Source organism: Heteronotia binoei, chromosome 10 (genome assembly GCF_032191835.1).
Source record: "Heteronotia binoei isolate CCM8104 ecotype False Entrance Well chromosome 10, APGP_CSIRO_Hbin_v1, whole genome shotgun sequence".
NCBI classification, from domain to species: domain Eukaryota; kingdom Metazoa; phylum Chordata; class Lepidosauria; order Squamata; family Gekkonidae; genus Heteronotia; species Heteronotia binoei.
In genome coordinates, this window is record NC_083232.1 from 46,009,494 (window position 1) to 46,027,586 (window position 18,093).

The following is an 18,093-nucleotide window of genomic DNA, read 5'->3' on the forward strand; positions in this document are numbered from 1 at the left end:
GAAATTAGAAGGAATAACTTTTAGCTGACTACTTATATTCTGATAAGGAGTGCCTTTAAAGTCAAGAGGTACAAGATACCTTCTGAGAGCAGAATTATTCTTTGGGATTCAAAGATTTCCTCTTATTGCTAAACTTACTTTAACAACTTGCATATTATGTAGAGATGCAGTAAAAATCTGCCAAATTATTATTCTGGACAATTGATCTCTTACCCTGCACCCTAAATTCCACCCCTCCCCCCACTGGAGATTGTGTTGGCAATGGTGGTGTTCAAACATCCAGAATTTTTAATCACTAAGAAAACACATTAGTGTCTCAAGGCCATGAGATTATCCTTTAATTGTAGTTTTTATGTCCAAAGTGCTTTTGAATTGGGTGTTGGTATTGGATATAAAATTATCTGAAAATGGCTCAATTGAACTTTAATTTTGATGTATTTTTTTGTATCATATATAATGTGGTCATCCTGTTTGGATGATCAGCAATGTAGCTGATTATCACAAAATTTAATTTTACTTTGTTTTCAAATATTTTTTCTTTAAGATTCCTGTTAATTGGGGGGGTATTTTTATATCATCAGTTAATTTTTAGGAATGTTCACTGTTAAGATTCTCTCTGTATTGTGTCAGACTTTCTTCTTTGATTCCATTTAAGCACAGTAACAAAGTTTTGTTGTGACATCTCTTTAATTTACTTGTGGCATGGTGTAAATGATTCAACCTTGACCTCTATGTATAGTTTAAATACCACCATATTCAACTGATTGTATTATCTTGTGTTAATAATAAATGTTGTGAACTCTCATATATAAAGCAACTTCAGTTTAATGTATATTACATATAACATATGTGGTGAATCTTCCATGGCCATGCATCTGAAAAGACTAATTTTGACTGCTGAGCAGTATGTTAAAATAGTGAATATTTTGAAAATTTAAGACAAGGAAATAGTTTTTCACAGCAAACAGTAGTTGGACTTATTTCTTCAACAGATCAAGATAAATGAGAACTTTTGGGGAGGGAATCTCTGAAGTGCCTTTCACCAGTTTTTAGCAATTAATTTAAATGAGAAATGTACAAATAAAAATAATGTATCATGATTATGAAATGTCTCCTTTGTGGTTGTGAGCTTTTTAATGTGTTAAGAACATAAGAGAAGCCCTGTTGGATCAGGCCAGTGCCCCATCCAGTCCAGCACTATGTGTCACACAATGGCCAAAACCCAGGTGCCATTAGGAGGTCCACCAGTGGGGCCAGAACTGTTGCCCCAAGCACCAAGAATACAGAGCCCCAGACATAGTGTTCCCCAGGCCTCGGATTCAGCAGGAGCTTACAGGAGCACAGCTCCTGAACCTTTCTGAGAGTTCCACTTCCTCTTTCCCACTTTGTCCATTGAATAGATGCAATTGCATAACAATCCCTGGATGAGCTCCACCACCTATTTTTCTTCAGAATGACCCCATCCATACTTGCAGCTAATAGCCACTGATGGACATCTGCTCCATATGATTATCTAATCCTCTCTTGAAGCTGTCTGTGCTTGTTGCCACCACCACTTCCCGTTGCAGTGTATTCCATGTGTTACTCTTTAATTAATTATTAAGTACTTCCTTTTATGATCTATTCATTAATGTCATTGAGTGTCCACAAGTTCCTGCATTATGAGAAAGGGGGGAAAGTACTTCTTTCTCTGCCTTCTCTATCTCATGCATAATTTTGTAAACCTCTATCATGTCATTCCTCAGTCATCATTTCTCCAAGCCAAAGAGCCCTTACCTCTTTAACCTTTCTTCATTGGGAAAGTGTTCCATCCCCTTAATCATTTAGCCCTTTTCCTAATGCTATATTTTTTGAGGTGCCCTTTTCCCAATGCTATATTATTTGAGATTTTTTGTTCTGATATTGTAGGGAATGGATTAGATCTGTCAAGTTTAAGTGTGTGAACCCAGTGTTTACCAGACTTCTTCCTTAGATTTTTTTTATAATGAAAAACATTTTTATGAAACCAGGCTGGAGTATTATCTGACTGGAGTATTAATGTCTCACTGCTGCCACAGTTCTTTGCCAGTCCTGCTACCTTGGATCCTTAGCTAGGAAACACCAGGGACTGAATCTGCTTTCCTTTGAGCAAAGAAAGACACTCTGAACAAAAGCAAAAGGTGGCAGAGTAAGGCATGTGTGCTTCACATATGACATGAAATCTAAACACATACATATATCAGCATTCAATGGGAAACAGCTCCTGGATTCTTTCACCATCTACATGCTTCCTCTCAAAATTACTGTGAAATAGACTGAATAGTTTCCCATCTTTGTTCTTGCTGGAAATGAAAATGCTTAGGAGTGCAATCCTAAGCAGAGGTTTAGAGTGATGCAACTGCTTAGAATTGCATTATCAGGTGTCTGTTTTCATCTAGTTCAATTGCTTGAGGTCAAGTGCTTGTCTAGGAAATTGCAGTACAGGATGGGATGTCACTAATTTATCCAAGCAACAGCCTTCTGTGTTACATGTAGTGTGGCAACTGGAAGCTTTCTTGCCATGTAGGTTGTCTTCATTTCATTCAAGTGGTTCATCCTTTTGCCATGTCTTCATTAAATAGGGATGCCAGCCTCCAGGTGGGACCTGGGGATCCCCCTGGAACAACAGCTCATCTACAGGCTACAGAGATCAATTCTCCTGGAGAAAATAGATGTTTTGGAGGGCAAATATGTAATTGTACGCCATTGAGGTCCCTGTCCTCTCCAGGCTCCATCCCCAAATAACCAGGAGTATCCCAACCTGGATCTGGCAGCCTTACCTCCTCATCCCCCACCAGTGGTCATGGGGGACCTAGCAACCCTATTCATTATATGGAGAGTTTAGCTGAATGTTCCAAATAAGAAACCACACCTGTCTTGATTATATGACCAGTTTAATCACTGGCCATCCATTTTAGCTTATACAGTACATGTATAGGGTTAAGATATGAAAGAAAAACTTAGTAGGAAAATATACATTTTTATGTACATCATTCAGTGCCTTTTAAGTTCCTCTACAATGTTTACTACATAAGTTTTATTTCACTCTTTTGTACAAGAGACCTGAGACATAAGAATGTATGTGACTGTTAACCTCTCCTAAATCAGTTAAAAATACCTGGCCCTGGTCCAATAGGAGAGATCTGTGTCAGTAAGCAGTCTTCCGTGGGTGTTTCTAACACAGATGTACAGCTTCATTGAGCCTTGCTAAACTGGCTGTTTGAGTCTTCTGCTGTTGACAGGAAAGCCACAATGGTGCCCAGGGCTACCAGTTCTTGCACATGGCTAACTGCCTGTTGTATCAGCTGTTCTGAGGCTACTTTGCATTTTCAAAATGTTGTGTTGATGTAATTTTTTCCTCCTTTATGCGATCTTTAGCTGCTAAACTGAGCTTAGCTTTAATGAGAGTAAAGGCTGCTCATAAATTTGCCTCTGAGGTGTTAAAGCTTTTGCTAGTAATCTAAAGGAGCAGCACATGGCTTTTAAGTTCATACCAGTTTCAGTTTCATTTGTTCTGTAGAGGGGTTTTTTTTGGGGGGGGGGAGTTGCTTTGCATTTTCTAATAATAAACCCTGTTCAAATTAAAGCTCAACATTAAAATCCCTGGTATTTGTTTTGTTAAAGTTCCTGAAACATTGCCACATGCAGTACCAAAGACAGAAGGATAAGTCGCTTTATGTAAGTGAAGCCATCAGGTAAATACTCTTATCAAATCTATATATATATATATATATATATATATATATATATGCCTTATTGTAAAAAGTGCAAGACACAAGTCACAAATAGTCCTCGTATTAACACAGCACTTGGAGTTCACTCTAGACTCCTGAAATGTTTGCCACCTTAGCTGAAATCTGCTCTGGAAGAAGAAAAAGCACAACTATATTAAGAGTACTTGCATATTTTGTAATAAGAAGCATATGTTGCTAATTGTAATCATAATGCAAAGTTAGCCACCTCTATACTTATTAAGAACTACTTTTCACAACCCGTGTAGACTGCCTTGTGAACCTTTTCTGAAATTGTTCAAAGCACCACCACAAAATATTGACAATAAGTTCCTTTGGTTTTAAAAGGCTGTTATCAGTTATGCAGAGAATGTTCCTGAGCAAAATGTCCAGTGTTGTCATTATATACTTGCTTAGTCTTGAACACAAGTCGCCCGGCACTCTTGTTCTGTCTCAAACCGGTTATGGGTACCTTGACAGCCTCCATACCAAAATCGGGCACAAGAATTGGCATCTTTGTCATAATACCACTTCACTTGGTAATTTCGACAGTCTCCAGGTCTCATCGGCTCCAAACATCTAGCAGCTAGAGACACATGGAAAAGAAAGAAACTGCTGAACTATAGATGGATTAATCATCGGCTTTGTCTAAATCTCTATGATGCTGCACAGCATTGCCAGTGTGAGGCATCTGTAGTCAGAAAAAGAGAGCTCTGCAGTTGTGCAATTGGATCAGGGCCAGTGTTTTTTCTTATTTCTTCCTAACTGCTCTTCTGTCTCATTGCCACCATGCTTATATCTAAACACATGATGTGTACATCTAGATTAGTGTGAGGTTCGCATAGTTGCTCGAGTCTGAACTACAAAGATTCAGAGGCCCTAAAAAAGGTACTTCTGTCCCCTAATGGGGTCCTGGATGGAGTCATCCAGGCCATCTAGACCAGCCCCCTGCTCAATGCAGGATCAGCTGAAAACATCCCTGATGTGTTCATCCAGCTACTACTGGAAGACTGTCAGTAGGGGGGAGCTCACCACCTCCCTAGGCAGCTGATTCCTCTGCTGAACTATTTTTACTGTTAAAAAAATCCAAATATTCAGCTGGTGTCTCTCTGCCCATAATATAAACCCATTATTGCCAGTCCTCTGCTGCAAGAGGAACAGCCCCCTGTCCTCATCTAAGTAACAGCCTTTCAAGTACTCGGAGAGAGCAATCGTATCTCCCCTCAGCCTTCTCCAGACTGAACATTCCCATGTCTGTCAGCCTCAGTTGTCAAACAAAAAATAAATAAATCCTGCAACCAAAACTCCAAGGGACATGTCTCCCCGACCCGCCTTCTACCATCAGCAAAACCTCTACATACCTTTTGCTCCAGCTATTACTATCCGAGGCTGCACAGTGGTTGAGGTCGGCCACAAAACATGAGTTAAATTAGGAGAGAGAGGAGTATGGGTTCTGGGTTCTCTGTAATCTTGTCGATGAGTAACAGGAGTATACCTAGGATAAGGTGTAGTGGCATAGGGTTCTCTGCGTGTCCAGGGAGGGTACAGCTATGAAAAAAGAATAAATATTAGTTAAGCATAAATACCACAGCAGATATCCAAACTGGAAGTTACTTCTGTCTAAAATGGTTTCATTATGCACAGGGCTTTTTTTGTAGTAGGAACTCCTTTGCATATTAGGCCACACCCCCTGATGTAGGCAATCCTCCAAGAGTTTACAGGGCTCTTATTACAGGGCCTACTGTAAGCTCTTGGAGGATTGACTACATCAGGGTGTGTGGCCTAATATGTAAAGGAGATCCTGCTACTAAAAAAAGCCTTGATTATACAGGATTTCATAGTTTTACCATGTTGCATGTGGAGAAGGGCCTTCAGCCTTGCTCCCTGTGTCACTTTCCCCACCATGAAACAGTCCAGCAGTGCACTACTTGGACAAGGACTCAATCTTTGTGCTCCATAATATCTGCATTAGTAATACCTACTTACCCCCTAGCTCAGTCCACCTCAGTTATGTTTCAGAGATGTCCCTGAACAACATAAGAAGCCATAAGAAATGTGCCAGTTCTGGAACTTACTCAACAGTGTGTGCCAATGCCTATCCAACCACTCTTTCAAAACAACCTTTGAAATCTTCCCCCTATAGGGTTTTTTTTTTTTTTGTATGCAGGAACTGCTCTCTTTAAGTTTCTCATCTCTCTGTTGCAGAGGAAATGTTAAAACTTGCCTGGCCCTAAGCACTGCTCCTGCAGTATATTTCCCTGCACTTGTCCTATCCAGTGAGGGTAAGGAGGCCAATGCTCAAGATGTCAGACAAGACAGGAAGCTGCTGGTGGCTAAAATATCCTGAAGACAGTGGCTACTACCAGCTTGCTTAGCTAATGGAACAAAAGCACTACATTTGAGTAAAAAACAGACTTCTTTGCGGGCTCACTCAGAAGTTGAGAGTGCCTTGCTTCACTGCCAATACAAGGGCCATCCTTGATACTTACATAATCTGTTTCTGGCTTAGCTGGAGGGATGTATGGCTCTGGAGTCTGTGCTCTAGCAAATTGACCCGTCCGTTCGCCTTCAGGGTAGAGTGCCGAGGATGAACTCAGAACTTTCTTTATATGGGCGGCAGAAACATTTTTACAGATTTGTTTGAAGATCTTTTCCTCAAGAGCTGAGGTGATTGCAAGAACAGTACAGTTAGATAGGAAAGAAGCAAGGTGCAGAATAAAAGTGCTGCAGTTCAGAGCAACATGTTAATTGAGAGAGACCCATTTGTTTAAATCCAGCTTCCAATCACATATAAAACAAAGAGGGGGAATGTTTTTACAGTGGGCATGTGGATGGTGCTGAACCCTTCCTGCCCTTGCTATTTATCTTCCCATAAGTGCATCTAGCATCCTGGCTCAAGTGTTTTTCTCCAGCCAAGCCCACAGTTTCAGTATTTGGCTGAGAAAAAAAAGGATGGGTGGGGGGGAAGAAGAACCAACTGAGAACTAAGCCCTGACTATGAAGAAAGTTCTGCTTCCTCTTGTTTGACCCTAACCCTAAAAATTGGACCCCCAACCCTCTATTTTATATTTATGTAGGAAGATCTGAATTTACCTGTCTCCTACCTTCACATCTCATTGGGCCTTTAAAAAAAACCCTTTTGACATATACAAAGCAACAGTATAGTACAGTGTATAAGGAACCTAAATTCATGTCCTGTACCTAAGGCAGACTTCTCCCATTAGGTTCTGTCCTATTGATTAAAAAATTTATACTCCACCTATCTTTTGTAACTCAAGGTGGCTTTCAGTTCTAAGATTAAAATATACAGAATACAATAAAGTCCCATTAACCTTCTCAAAACAATGTCTGTAGCTTAAACCCCCATTAAAAGTGTCTGCAAACAAAATAGCCTTACAGCATCTTATAAAGACTTCTAAACATGATGCCCCCCATCTTATGTGACAGTCCATCTTTCAAGATGGAACCACTATAGAGAAGGAAAGGCCTATAGCAGAAAATAAAGCAGACAGCCTTATATAAGGGAACAACCAGAAGATCATAACCTGGTTAGTACTTGGATGAAAGACCACCAAGGGTCACTATGGAGAGGTAGGCATCAGCAAACCACCTCTGAAGTCTCTTGCCTTGAAAACTCTACAGGGTCACTGTAAGTCAGCTGTGACTTAACAGCAAAAAAAAATGTAAAGATCTTTTCAAAAACAACCTTTGCAGTAACCATCTTTATCCAAAAACTATGTACCTATATAGAGCATTTGATAAAAGCAAACGATTACGTATCACATGCTTAAGGCATACATTTTCATAGCTGGTGAATACAAACATTACCATTCTCTCATGTTCCATTTAAGCACCATGCAGAAATTACAGAGCAAATATATATGGTATTGTGCTAATATACCAGAAAAAAAGGCAATTTATTCTTACATCGTAAGCTGAAGAAATTGTGTATCTCGCAGATATGCTCACTGTCTGGGTCAGTAGCAATGAGCTCCATCTCTTTCCGAATATTTTTATAATTGGAATTATTCTTTTGAACCACACCAATTACAAATATTTCTATGTCATGGTCATGTGCATGCTTGACTACATCCTCCAAGTTTGCATCACGGACATCGGCTTGTCCATCTGTTATGACAATGGCCACTTTTTTCACCTCTGGTCGGGCCTCCTGAAATATCTCAATAGTTTTGTTGAGAGCAGTAGCTGTGTATGTGCCCTCTCCCAAGTAATGCATTTTATCAACAGCAACATTCAGGCAGTCTTGGCTGGTGCACTGTGGCAAAGTGGATACCAAGTATGCTTTGTGGCTGAAGTTGATGATGCCAACACGAGCTGTCACTGAGTCGACTCGGACTTTGTCAATGGCTGCTTTTACAAAATGTTTGATGAGGTCAAAGTTGGCAGGCCCCACACTTTCAGAGCTGTCAATCACAAATACAAGTTCCAAAGGAGTGTCCCTGCAGTCAAACCCACAACCTGAAATAAATGGTACACGTTTTTATGATAACTTAAGAGGTTTGTTAACATGTATTCAGTTGTTTTGATTCTCAAGCTCTGGTATCTAAACTGACCCTTATAAGCATATAATGTATTTTCCACCCCCATGTGCATGAGCAGTGTGTGTACTAATTTTCAGTAACATCTTGAAATGTTGCTCCTCTAGGGTTCCCATAATCCTCAGAGGCAGCTTTTAGTGGGGACTGAAAAGCAGAAAAGAGAACAAAAAAAAATCCATGCATGTGTACTCCTTTGAATTCTAGCCCATTAAACATATCACATGCCACTTGGAATAACTATTCCACATTAGGCATGGTTCCATGTGTGTGACTTTAGACTTCTTTTTCTGTGTCTAATGTTCTTCACTCCAACAACACATAGGGATGTGTGCAAAAGAAGGTCTATTTCAGTAATGCATCTCTATTGACAGTGCAAGGAAAAAAAGCTCCATTACCCATGTACAAGTGCACTGTCCAGACACCAAACAACAAACACAGGAATGTAACATCATTTATGCACATATCCTCCTTTGTGTGGTGAGGGGCAAAAGAAACAAAGCAAAAGAAGCCCCAAATGGCACACACAAAGCCATCTATATTTCTGTTTCTATTGTTCAATAAACAGAACAAATTCTAGACTTTAGTTTCAATTTGAGGCAATAATGGCTCAGTGGTAGGTGATATGTGTCCCAATGTTAATTGTATATAAACAGCTTAGCTGTAGGTATGCACACTAGCTAGAGAACATTTTGGATTATTTTGGCAAAAATCAATTCATTATTTCCTCCTAGGTTATGAACCTCAAGGTGAGATATGGAATTCTGGAACTACAGCTGTTCTCTATAATTTCCCATCGTGGAAATGGCAGCTTTCATGAGCAGACTCTATAATATACCATAGAGTCCAGGAGAAACAAAAGTCCTATAGGGAAATCACATCCCCTCTGTGTTCCCTCCTCTGCCCAAACTCTACCCTCTCCAGACACCACCCCTAAATCTCCAGGAATTTCCAAAGCTGGAGTTCCAGCCTCTCCTTACATAGATCTTACCACATATTTCCATTATGAGTTTGATTATATCTTCTTTCTGAAACAGAAAGTATCCATTTGAGTCGGCTTTTCACATTTGGAAATGCAGTATTAAATTGTAGTTTTCAAGTATTAAGAATGCTTATTTTGGGTGGGGGGAGTTTAGTTACTGTTTGCACACTTGCTCTGCACAACACAAATAATTTAATCTTGCAAAAATTTATTCAATACTATTACAGATAATAAGATTCTCATCTGATATGATGCTCAACAGAGTTTGTAAAAAATAAGTGGTACTTTTTATTTAAAAAAGCATCTGATACTGTATTTGCTATCAGGACATATGACATACATGAAGAATTGAATCCTATGCACTGTCATACCTTCTAAGTCCATTGAGGTCACTGGGCTTAGAGGGGTGTGACTCTGCTAAGGACTGCTTTGTAAAAGATCCAGTAGTGTTATGGTCAGTAAGCTTGTTCCTGTTTTACCTTGCATATCAGTGGCATATGGGCTACATGCAGCCTTCCAGTCTCTTTTCTGTACCTCATGTGATGTCACTGTGCCATTCAAAGTGAGGAGCCTTGGTCAAAATGACTATGGGCCCACCCTCAACAAACAACAAGAAGTGCCCCAACCAAGTAGACACAACTGCTGGAAGAATACCAGATTGTAGCTTTTTAAGAAATTCTGACAATACTAAGGTTTATATAAAGTTTTGTCCTACAAACCTCTATATACAGGTAAAAAAAATGCATATATCCTAAGAAACTGGAACGGACGTTAAAAAAACAACAGCAATCCAGCCATGTACATAATTTTAGAATGTGGGCTGCAAAGATAAGTGCTGTGAAAGTGCTGCATGGCAGAAAAGTGTAACTGTGTGGCCAGGAGGAGCACCCCACCAGAGAGAGAATGGGGTCCCCAATTCTGGAAACAATATGGATACTGTTTGTCAGAAACAGGCCAAGTGTCACTACTCTCTGCAAAGGATCAGAGAGATAAGTTTTTGAGTTTATTCTGATTACAACATGAGCCTCTCTCCCCCTCCCAACAGAATGTTTAGACAATAATGGTTCATAGGTAAAGTACGACACATGGCTTAATAGTCTGTCACTGATTAATGGCCCATCTTCCTGCCTTCTTTACTACAACTCGGCTTCTTTTATTTACTTCTATGCTAATGTCTGCCATGATACAGAAAGCTTTCCACTCTGTCTCCTCCTTAGGATACTGAAAGCTAAATTGATTTCAACTATTAATCCCGTCATAACACACCTTAACAAACATTACTGTGCCAGCCTCACCTATTGTTTTGAGCTGGGAATCCATTCAGGTACCCAGGAAAAATCCATCAACGACCATTATGGTCTCCATAGTTACAGGAGGTTCTCCACCCCTCAAAACTCTATATAAACTGGGTCCAAATCACATTACGTGGTCCATTCTGTAAATCGCCATTATACATACACTGAAATGTACTTACAGTAAGACCAGGTTCACCTTTAGCTCCTGAAAATCCCTAAAAGATTATAAAATGAGATCAGTTATTAGGTCTTATAGCATTAATTTTGTACAAATAATGTTTACAAAAAATTAGGCTATACCCTTGGTCCTGCAGGTCCAAGTTCCCCAATCTCTCCTTTGTCACCTCTCTTTCCTTGATCCCCTTTATCTCCATATTCTCCCTTTTAAAAAAAGCACATACATGAAATAATTAGAAGGCACTCCTTGGTAAAGACGTTTCTTCTCAATTTTGCCTATATGAAGTAAACTGATATAATCATATTCTATACAGAACCTGATCAAAGCTTCCTCACAACCAGATTTAGTGTAAATAGATGTGTTTTGTACAAGTCCAGGGACCTTCTCCTGAGGTTGCACTTCCCTTGTAGAACTACAGATTCTGTGGTACTTTGTACTCTGTGGAAATACAGTTCTTTCCTCAGATAGCACAGTTTCAGAAGCTGCGAATGTTATGTGGAATGTGGTTGTATAAGTGCCACACAGATATCTGTTGGATATCACATACTCTGTTCTGTGTTAATGTTATGTTATTCAATTTATTGGAAGGTTTATTGATGATGTGGGCCTGTGACTATCTGGTAACTGGAAATGCAATCAATGCTTTTTAATAAAACCAGTTACACTAATAAACATCCACAAATAACTGGCTTGGTATTATGACTGTTGAGAGCCATTTTTCCTTCTTAAACCATTATTCTCAAGCAGATAATTTAAAAATCCAGCTGAAATCATATTTTTGCTGTTTTGATTATAATAAGGCACTTTGGGATACTATTTACTCCCTCTCTGAATATAGAGATGTTCAAGCTATTATGCATGGAACACAAGATTGTTGCTCAACGGTTCTAACAGTGCCATCCTAAGCAGAGGTACACCCTTCTAAGGCCATTATTGACTCCAAAGGATTCAGAAGAGTACAACTCTATTTAGGATGGCACTGTAAGCTTCCTTTTTCCATGATGTCCCAGGGCTCAACAAACAGCTTAGAAACAGCTGGAAGGGGGGGGGTGTTTTCATATCACACAAAATAACCTGGAACAGCTCCACATTTTGTTAGCAATTCAACGACTTCTGTGCAATCTGATTATTTAGGAGATTGCAATCAGCCTGTATTCATGACTCTGTGATTCCTAGCTTCCCACATAAGACCACAGTCAACAATACTCTTGAACATGGAAAAGTGTTGTTTGAAACACCTATTGCCTGGAGTAAACTTTTCTGATTTTTTTCAATATTATTGCCTTCTTCAGAACACCTTACTTACTGTTTCTGATTTTGGCAGGGTGGGGGGAAGGAAGAGGAAATTTCTAGCTGGTTTTAAAAACATAACTCTTTAAAAACATGGGCTTAGCTTGCAATAAAATCATGCTGAGAATCTATCCCATTGTTTCCCTTCCTTTCCCCTAAGCTGCAAGCTCAGGTTGGCATGCAAGGTTGTCTCCATTTGATTCCCCCTTTGAGGAAAATTAGACTTGGGAGAAAATCTGAGTGAAGACCTCAGCCAGTTCTCTCCTATAAAGCTTCTCTTTGAGATATAAAATTTGATGTTACAGGATTTTCAGAAGAGTCCCATTAAGAGTCTTAAATTAACATTTAAACTTCTTTTTTTAATTGGAGGCAAGCAAAAACTCACCTTAGGGCCAGGAAGTCCAAGCCCCATGGAGCCTTTTGGTCCTGGCAAGCCTTGCACTCCTTGTTCGCCCTGAAAAAAGTATGGAAAGCATCGTAAGTTTTTTAAACATGTCTTGCACTGCAACATTCAACAACCACAAAGAAACTGACATTATTATTTAGATTCTTTTTGACAAAAATGCAGCTTTCAAATATGAATGTAGACTCATTAAACATACAGAAAACGAACATAACCCCACAGTGACAGATGTTTAGTAAGCCAGCTTGTTCCTTATAAAACATCAGTTTCAACATCAGTTGCGAATGGATTCATTAAATTAAGCCGAATCCCCACTCCCAATCCCTCGGGCTCATCCTGGGATCTTAAGCAGCCACAAAATGTTTCCCCAGCAGCAGTGTTTTATTTACTTTGCTCAGAGACATGACGATACCTATAATGACAACGCCTCAAATGACAGGAAATAGTTTTCTGTTTTAAGATTCTGGCTGACCAAACCACTGAGCCCTGGAGCTTTATACACACAAGGAATGCCATAACTCTGCTTAGCCAAATTTGGAGTAAGGCCATTTTTACAGCTTAACTTGCTTTTCAAGTTTTGGATCTCTCTGCAGCAGAATCACAACTCACAGCAATGACAGGCATGTTCATAAGGCACAGCTTTCATGTCCCTCCTTCCTTTCTTTTCTCTTCTCCAAACACTCACTTGCTCACACAGACACACTCATTCCATTCTGGATAGACCACATTTTCATTGTCACTATGGTTAGCGTTTCTACAACTATGCATTCAAATCACCCCACGTATATTGGGCTGGGTCCAGGCAGCTTTTACAATCAATTTCATCAAATTCCCCTCCTTACAACACATCCCACCCACCACACACAGTTTTTGGACCATGCAAGATTTCAACAAAGCCTTTTGTCAAAGGGGACTTCCCTTCTCTCTTTTTTAGCACTGGAAAAGCTGCTTGGATCCAATCTATTATATCATAAATCTCACAACAACCTTGTAAGGTGGTTCTTATCTTTAAAAGGGGATTAGATAGATTCATGGAGAATAAGTCTATCAATGGCTAATAGCCATGGTAACTGAGGAGAAACTCCACATTCAGAGGCACTAAATCTCTGAATCCCAGAGCCAGGAGGCAACATCAGAGAAAGGCTTTTCAGCCTCTATCCCCTGTTGCTGGCTTCCCAGAGGAACTGGATGACCACTGTATGAGACAGGATGCTGGACTAGATGAGCCATTGGTCTGATCCAGCAGGACTCTTCTTATGTGGTTCAACACTATTATTCCCACATAGCAACTGTACTGAGGTAACATTCAAACTGGAGGATGTGCTAAGTGTCAAATATGAAGGAAGCAGGAGTGCATCTGTAGCCCTTGTCTACTTTAAAATCCACACAAACAGTGTCTATTCTATATTTCAGGGACAGACTGCTTTTATCACATTACTCTAAACTGTTCTTAGAATGGAATCCAGATCTTCCACTTGTTAAGCTACCAAATTTTCCCCATGAACAGGAATGCCTTTATTCATGTGGTTGCATCTGCAAAGACACACAGGTGTCCATTTACTCAGTTCAAAGTCTCTCTCATCAGATTAATCATCAACAGTCTGTTTCCAGAACAGAATTCTGAGGGGATAGACTGGGCTGTACCACTTCAGACTGCAAGTGAGGAGAGTTACAGTTTTAATATTTCCCTGTGCAAAAACTCTTTGCATATAAATTTCTTTGGCAAATTATGGAGAAATGTTCTAGTCTAACCCTTTACCTGTTATAGTGGATTTCCTTATGGACTTTATTAATGTAGGAGAATCCCTGCAGTCTGAAGTGTACAGTTCATTCTGTGACCTCAGCACTCTGCCAGCTGTAGTCTAGTTAAAGTAAAAGTTAATTCACAAAATACAGTAATTCCTTCCTAACCCAAAAGACAACAGTCATTAAGTGGTGATTTTAATGTGCATTTTTACATAGTGCTATTGTTATGCAGGGGCTATAATATCAGAGTTTTTACAGTTAAAAGATATTGGTCTTTTTTTCTCTCCACCAGATGAAAATCTTGAAACTTATATATGCAAAGATCAATGCCTTGACCACTTACTAATGGTAGCTTGGGGTGATCCAGTAAACATAGGCCCTGAGAAATCCCAAATACACTTCCATGGAACACCGGGGGTTCATGCAACACAATTAGAAAAACCACAGCCAAAAACGGAACTTAGTACCACACAAGTTTAATTCGTCAACACTACCAGAACCCCTGTTGCTCATCACACTGAGGTACTAGGCACTGATTCCAGATGGCTTGATATGACTACCCTCTCATAAGAACATAAGAGAAGCCATGTTGGATCAGGCCAATGGCCCATCCAGTCCAACACTCTGTGTCACACAGTGGCCAAAAAACCCAAGTGCCATCAGGAGGTCCACCAGTGGGGCTAGAAGCCCTCCCATTGTGTCCCCCCAAGCACCAAGAATACAGAGCATCATTGCCCCAGACAGAGTTCTAACAATATGCTGTGGCTAGTAGCCACTGATGGACTTCTGCTCCATATGCTTATCCAAACCCCTCTTGAAGCTGTCTATGCTTGTAGCCGCCACCACCTCCTGTGGCAGTGAATTCCATGTGTTAATCACCCTTTGGGTGAAGAAGTACTTCCTTTTATCAGTTCTAACCCAACTGCTCAGCAATTTCATTGAATGTTCGCGAGTTCTCGTATTGTGAGAAAGGCAGAAAAGTACTTCTTTCTTTACCTTCTCTATCTCATGCATAATCTTGTAAACCTCTACCATGTCACCTCGCAGTCGACGTTTCTCCAAGCTAAACAGCCCCAAGCATTTTAACCTTTCTTCATAGGGAAAGTGTTCCAATCCTTCAATCATTCTAGTTGCCCCTTTCTGCACTTTTTCCAATGCTATAATATCTTTTTTGAGGTGCGGTGACCAGAATTGTACACAGTATTCCAAAAGAGATTGCACCATCAATTTATACAGGGGCATTATGACACTGGCTGATTTGTTTTCAATTCCCTTCCTAATAATTCCCAGCATGGCATTGGCCTTTTTTATTGCAATCACACACTGTCTCGAAATTTTCAGTGAGTTATTTACCACGACCCCAAGATCTCTCTCTTGGTCAGTCTCTGTCAGTTCACACCCCATCAACTTGTATTCATAGCTAGGATTTTTGGCCCCAATGTGCATTACTTTGCACTTGGCCATATTGAACCTCATCTGCCATGTTGATGCCCACTCACCCAGCCTCAACAGATCCCTTTGGAGTGCCTCACAATCCTCTCTGGGCCTCACCACCTTGAAAAATTTCTGTTACATGCAGTCACTCTTCTAACCATCAGAACATAGGCATGATTTTTAAAAACACACATTCAAAAACAGCTTTTCCAGGACCCAGTCTTTCCAGCAATGAGGACAGAAGATTCTTCCCCTTCCCAGCAAATTTATTAGACCCTTCCTATACAGTTATATGGGTTGGACCCTACAAAGATTTTTGCTGGTTCAAGACAGAGAAGGAGAAAGCTCAGCTTATTCCCGTCTTTACTACACCCATCTTTAATGTGTTGTTTTTGTCCACATGGGTTCCGAAATCAGTGGTACAGCCTTGGGAATGAGGGTGGGTGTCAAAAGGGATTCATCCTCCTTGCACTAGCAGATAAGCTAGAGTTGCCAATTATCTGCTTCCAGCCAGAGAACCCCACCAACACTTCCAATCTCCACCCACCCCCCACAACAATCATCCTCAAAAAGTCCTGCCTCTCCCCCAGGGTTCTGAGCCAATCCTTGTGATTTGGACTTTATGCAAATACATGTGGTTGTCAGTCAATCAGAGCCCATAGAACTCCACTGGATGGGAAGCAGTGAGCCAGCCTTATATTAATGGAGAAGAAAAACTTTATTTTCTTTGGATGGGGGTTTCATGGCTCTGGAAAGGCACATCTTAGCTAGCCTTTACTTGGCTTTTAGTTAGGGTTTGGGGGTTGGCTTAGGGAAGAAATTTTGTTTCAGTGAGACAAATAAGCATCCTGTTAAGGGCCCTACAATCCTAGCTTACAGGTTCTGTGTATGGGTGAATGTATGCACACACACATTTCTCTGAATACAGAAAAGAGCTCTGTGTGGTAAAAAAAGCAGCCTTGAATCTGTTGTGGTAACCTGACTGGAGAAAGGGGAATCAAATCTCCCTTCATGGTTTATTTAATTTACTTGAGAGGCAGTTTTACTTTCTATATTGAAGTCATCCACATGGAACAGACACTATTAAATACTCTGTTGTCTGTTGAATTTCTTCATCTCCATCTGTATACAGTCTCTATACTCAAATATCTAGGAAAATGTGATTTCTGTATACCTCACAAATAATCACAACCTTGGGCTAGCACGTTTCCAAATAACAGACCTTTAGGGACCATATAATTTACATGCCACCAATCCTTTATGCAAAGCTTGTTTCAGCCAGGGTGGTTGGTTTACTAAGCCAAGCTGGTTTACTATTTAAATTGGAAAATTTAAATTCATTTTTCTAACCAATATATTTAAACAACTGTGATGCAAATCAATTCTATAGCTAAGGGGAAAGAATTTATTTTCAGGGGGGAAAGCCCCTATGTAAACATTCTTACCTTACTTCCTTGTGTTCCATATCCTGGAGGGCCCTGTGGCCCAGGCAAGCCTTTTTGTCCTATGCCCCCCTATTAAAATTGCCAAGGTAACAGAAAAAGAGAGAAAGAATAATATGGAGTGAATTCCAGAATGAAGTTGAATTTCTTGGGTTTGAACAAAACTTTGTGTCCATATCTACCCATTCCAAATGTGTCCATATCTACCCATTCCAAATGTTGGCATAAAAGGTAAATCCCCCCCACCTCAGTGTTCTCTCTGAGCTGAGTTAGTGTGAGCTAGCTCAATTTTTTAGCCTCCAGCTTACACATTTTTGCCTCAGCTCAGGAAAAATGGTCCTAGAGCAAATTAATTTATGCAGTAGCTCACAACTTTAATGCCAGTAGCTCACAAAGTAGATTTTTTGCTCACACTACTTCACAGCTTAGAGGGAACATTGCCCCCCCCCGCCAAAGCCTTTGTAGCCTGTACATATGAATAACAGGATACAGAGGAGAGTGGCTGCTGCCTGATTCGGTGGTGATTAGTCAGTTCAAGCCTCAGGTTCATGTCTTTCCCCCCTCTCTTGCTCCTCCATGTCTGTACTCCAGTTCCCTTTTTGACTGGCCATTTCTGCACTGGTTATCTGCCCCGGGTTCAATGCTGTTAGGAATTAGGTTTTTTTCCTGCTTCCCCACAGCATTATGGTACATGGTGCACCTCCCAGGATTTCCCCAGCTTTTCTCCAATCTTTCTTGAACCTACTGCTTGGGGAAAGATCTCAGTAAAGCCAGAATGGCTGCTGTGTGGGTGGGAAAGTTCGTATTTTCCCACCCACATGGTAGCTATTTTCCCTGTCCCTATGTTAGCCATTCTTCCCTCTAGCCCCACCAGGGTATCTTGTGTGTAATCCTATGTAATAAGCAGACTTTTTTTTTAGCAGGAATGCAGTTCTGGCTGGCTTGGCATCAAGGAGTGTGGCCTAATATGCAAAAAAGTTCCTGTTGGACTTTTTCTACAAAAAAAGCCCTGTGTGAA

The 18,093-nt window shown here is 40.3% G+C and overlaps 1 protein-coding gene across 1 annotated transcript in view; it reads right to left on the reverse strand.

The window, feature by feature from the left end:
* Positions 1-3,759: 3,759 nt before the first annotated feature.
* Positions 3,760-18,093, reverse strand: part of COL28A1 (collagen type XXVIII alpha 1 chain) — an 83,707-nt gene continuing 69,373 nt past the window's right edge. The window contains exons 27-36 of the mRNA XM_060248559.1: positions 17,079-17,147; positions 12,436-12,504; positions 10,883-10,963; positions 10,762-10,797; positions 9,297-9,333; positions 7,677-8,228; positions 6,239-6,411; positions 5,111-5,297; positions 4,159-4,335; positions 3,760-3,880 (exon numbers count right to left, since the gene is read on the reverse strand). Coding sequence (XP_060104542.1) covers positions 4,163-4,335; positions 5,111-5,297; positions 6,239-6,411; positions 7,677-8,228; positions 9,297-9,333; positions 10,762-10,797; positions 10,883-10,963; positions 12,436-12,504; positions 17,079-17,147 — 1,377 coding nt within the window. The 3' untranslated portion in view covers positions 3,760-3,880; positions 4,159-4,162. The remainder of the gene's footprint in view (positions 3,881-4,158; positions 4,336-5,110; positions 5,298-6,238; positions 6,412-7,676; positions 8,229-9,296; positions 9,334-10,761; positions 10,798-10,882; positions 10,964-12,435; positions 12,505-17,078; positions 17,148-18,093) is intronic.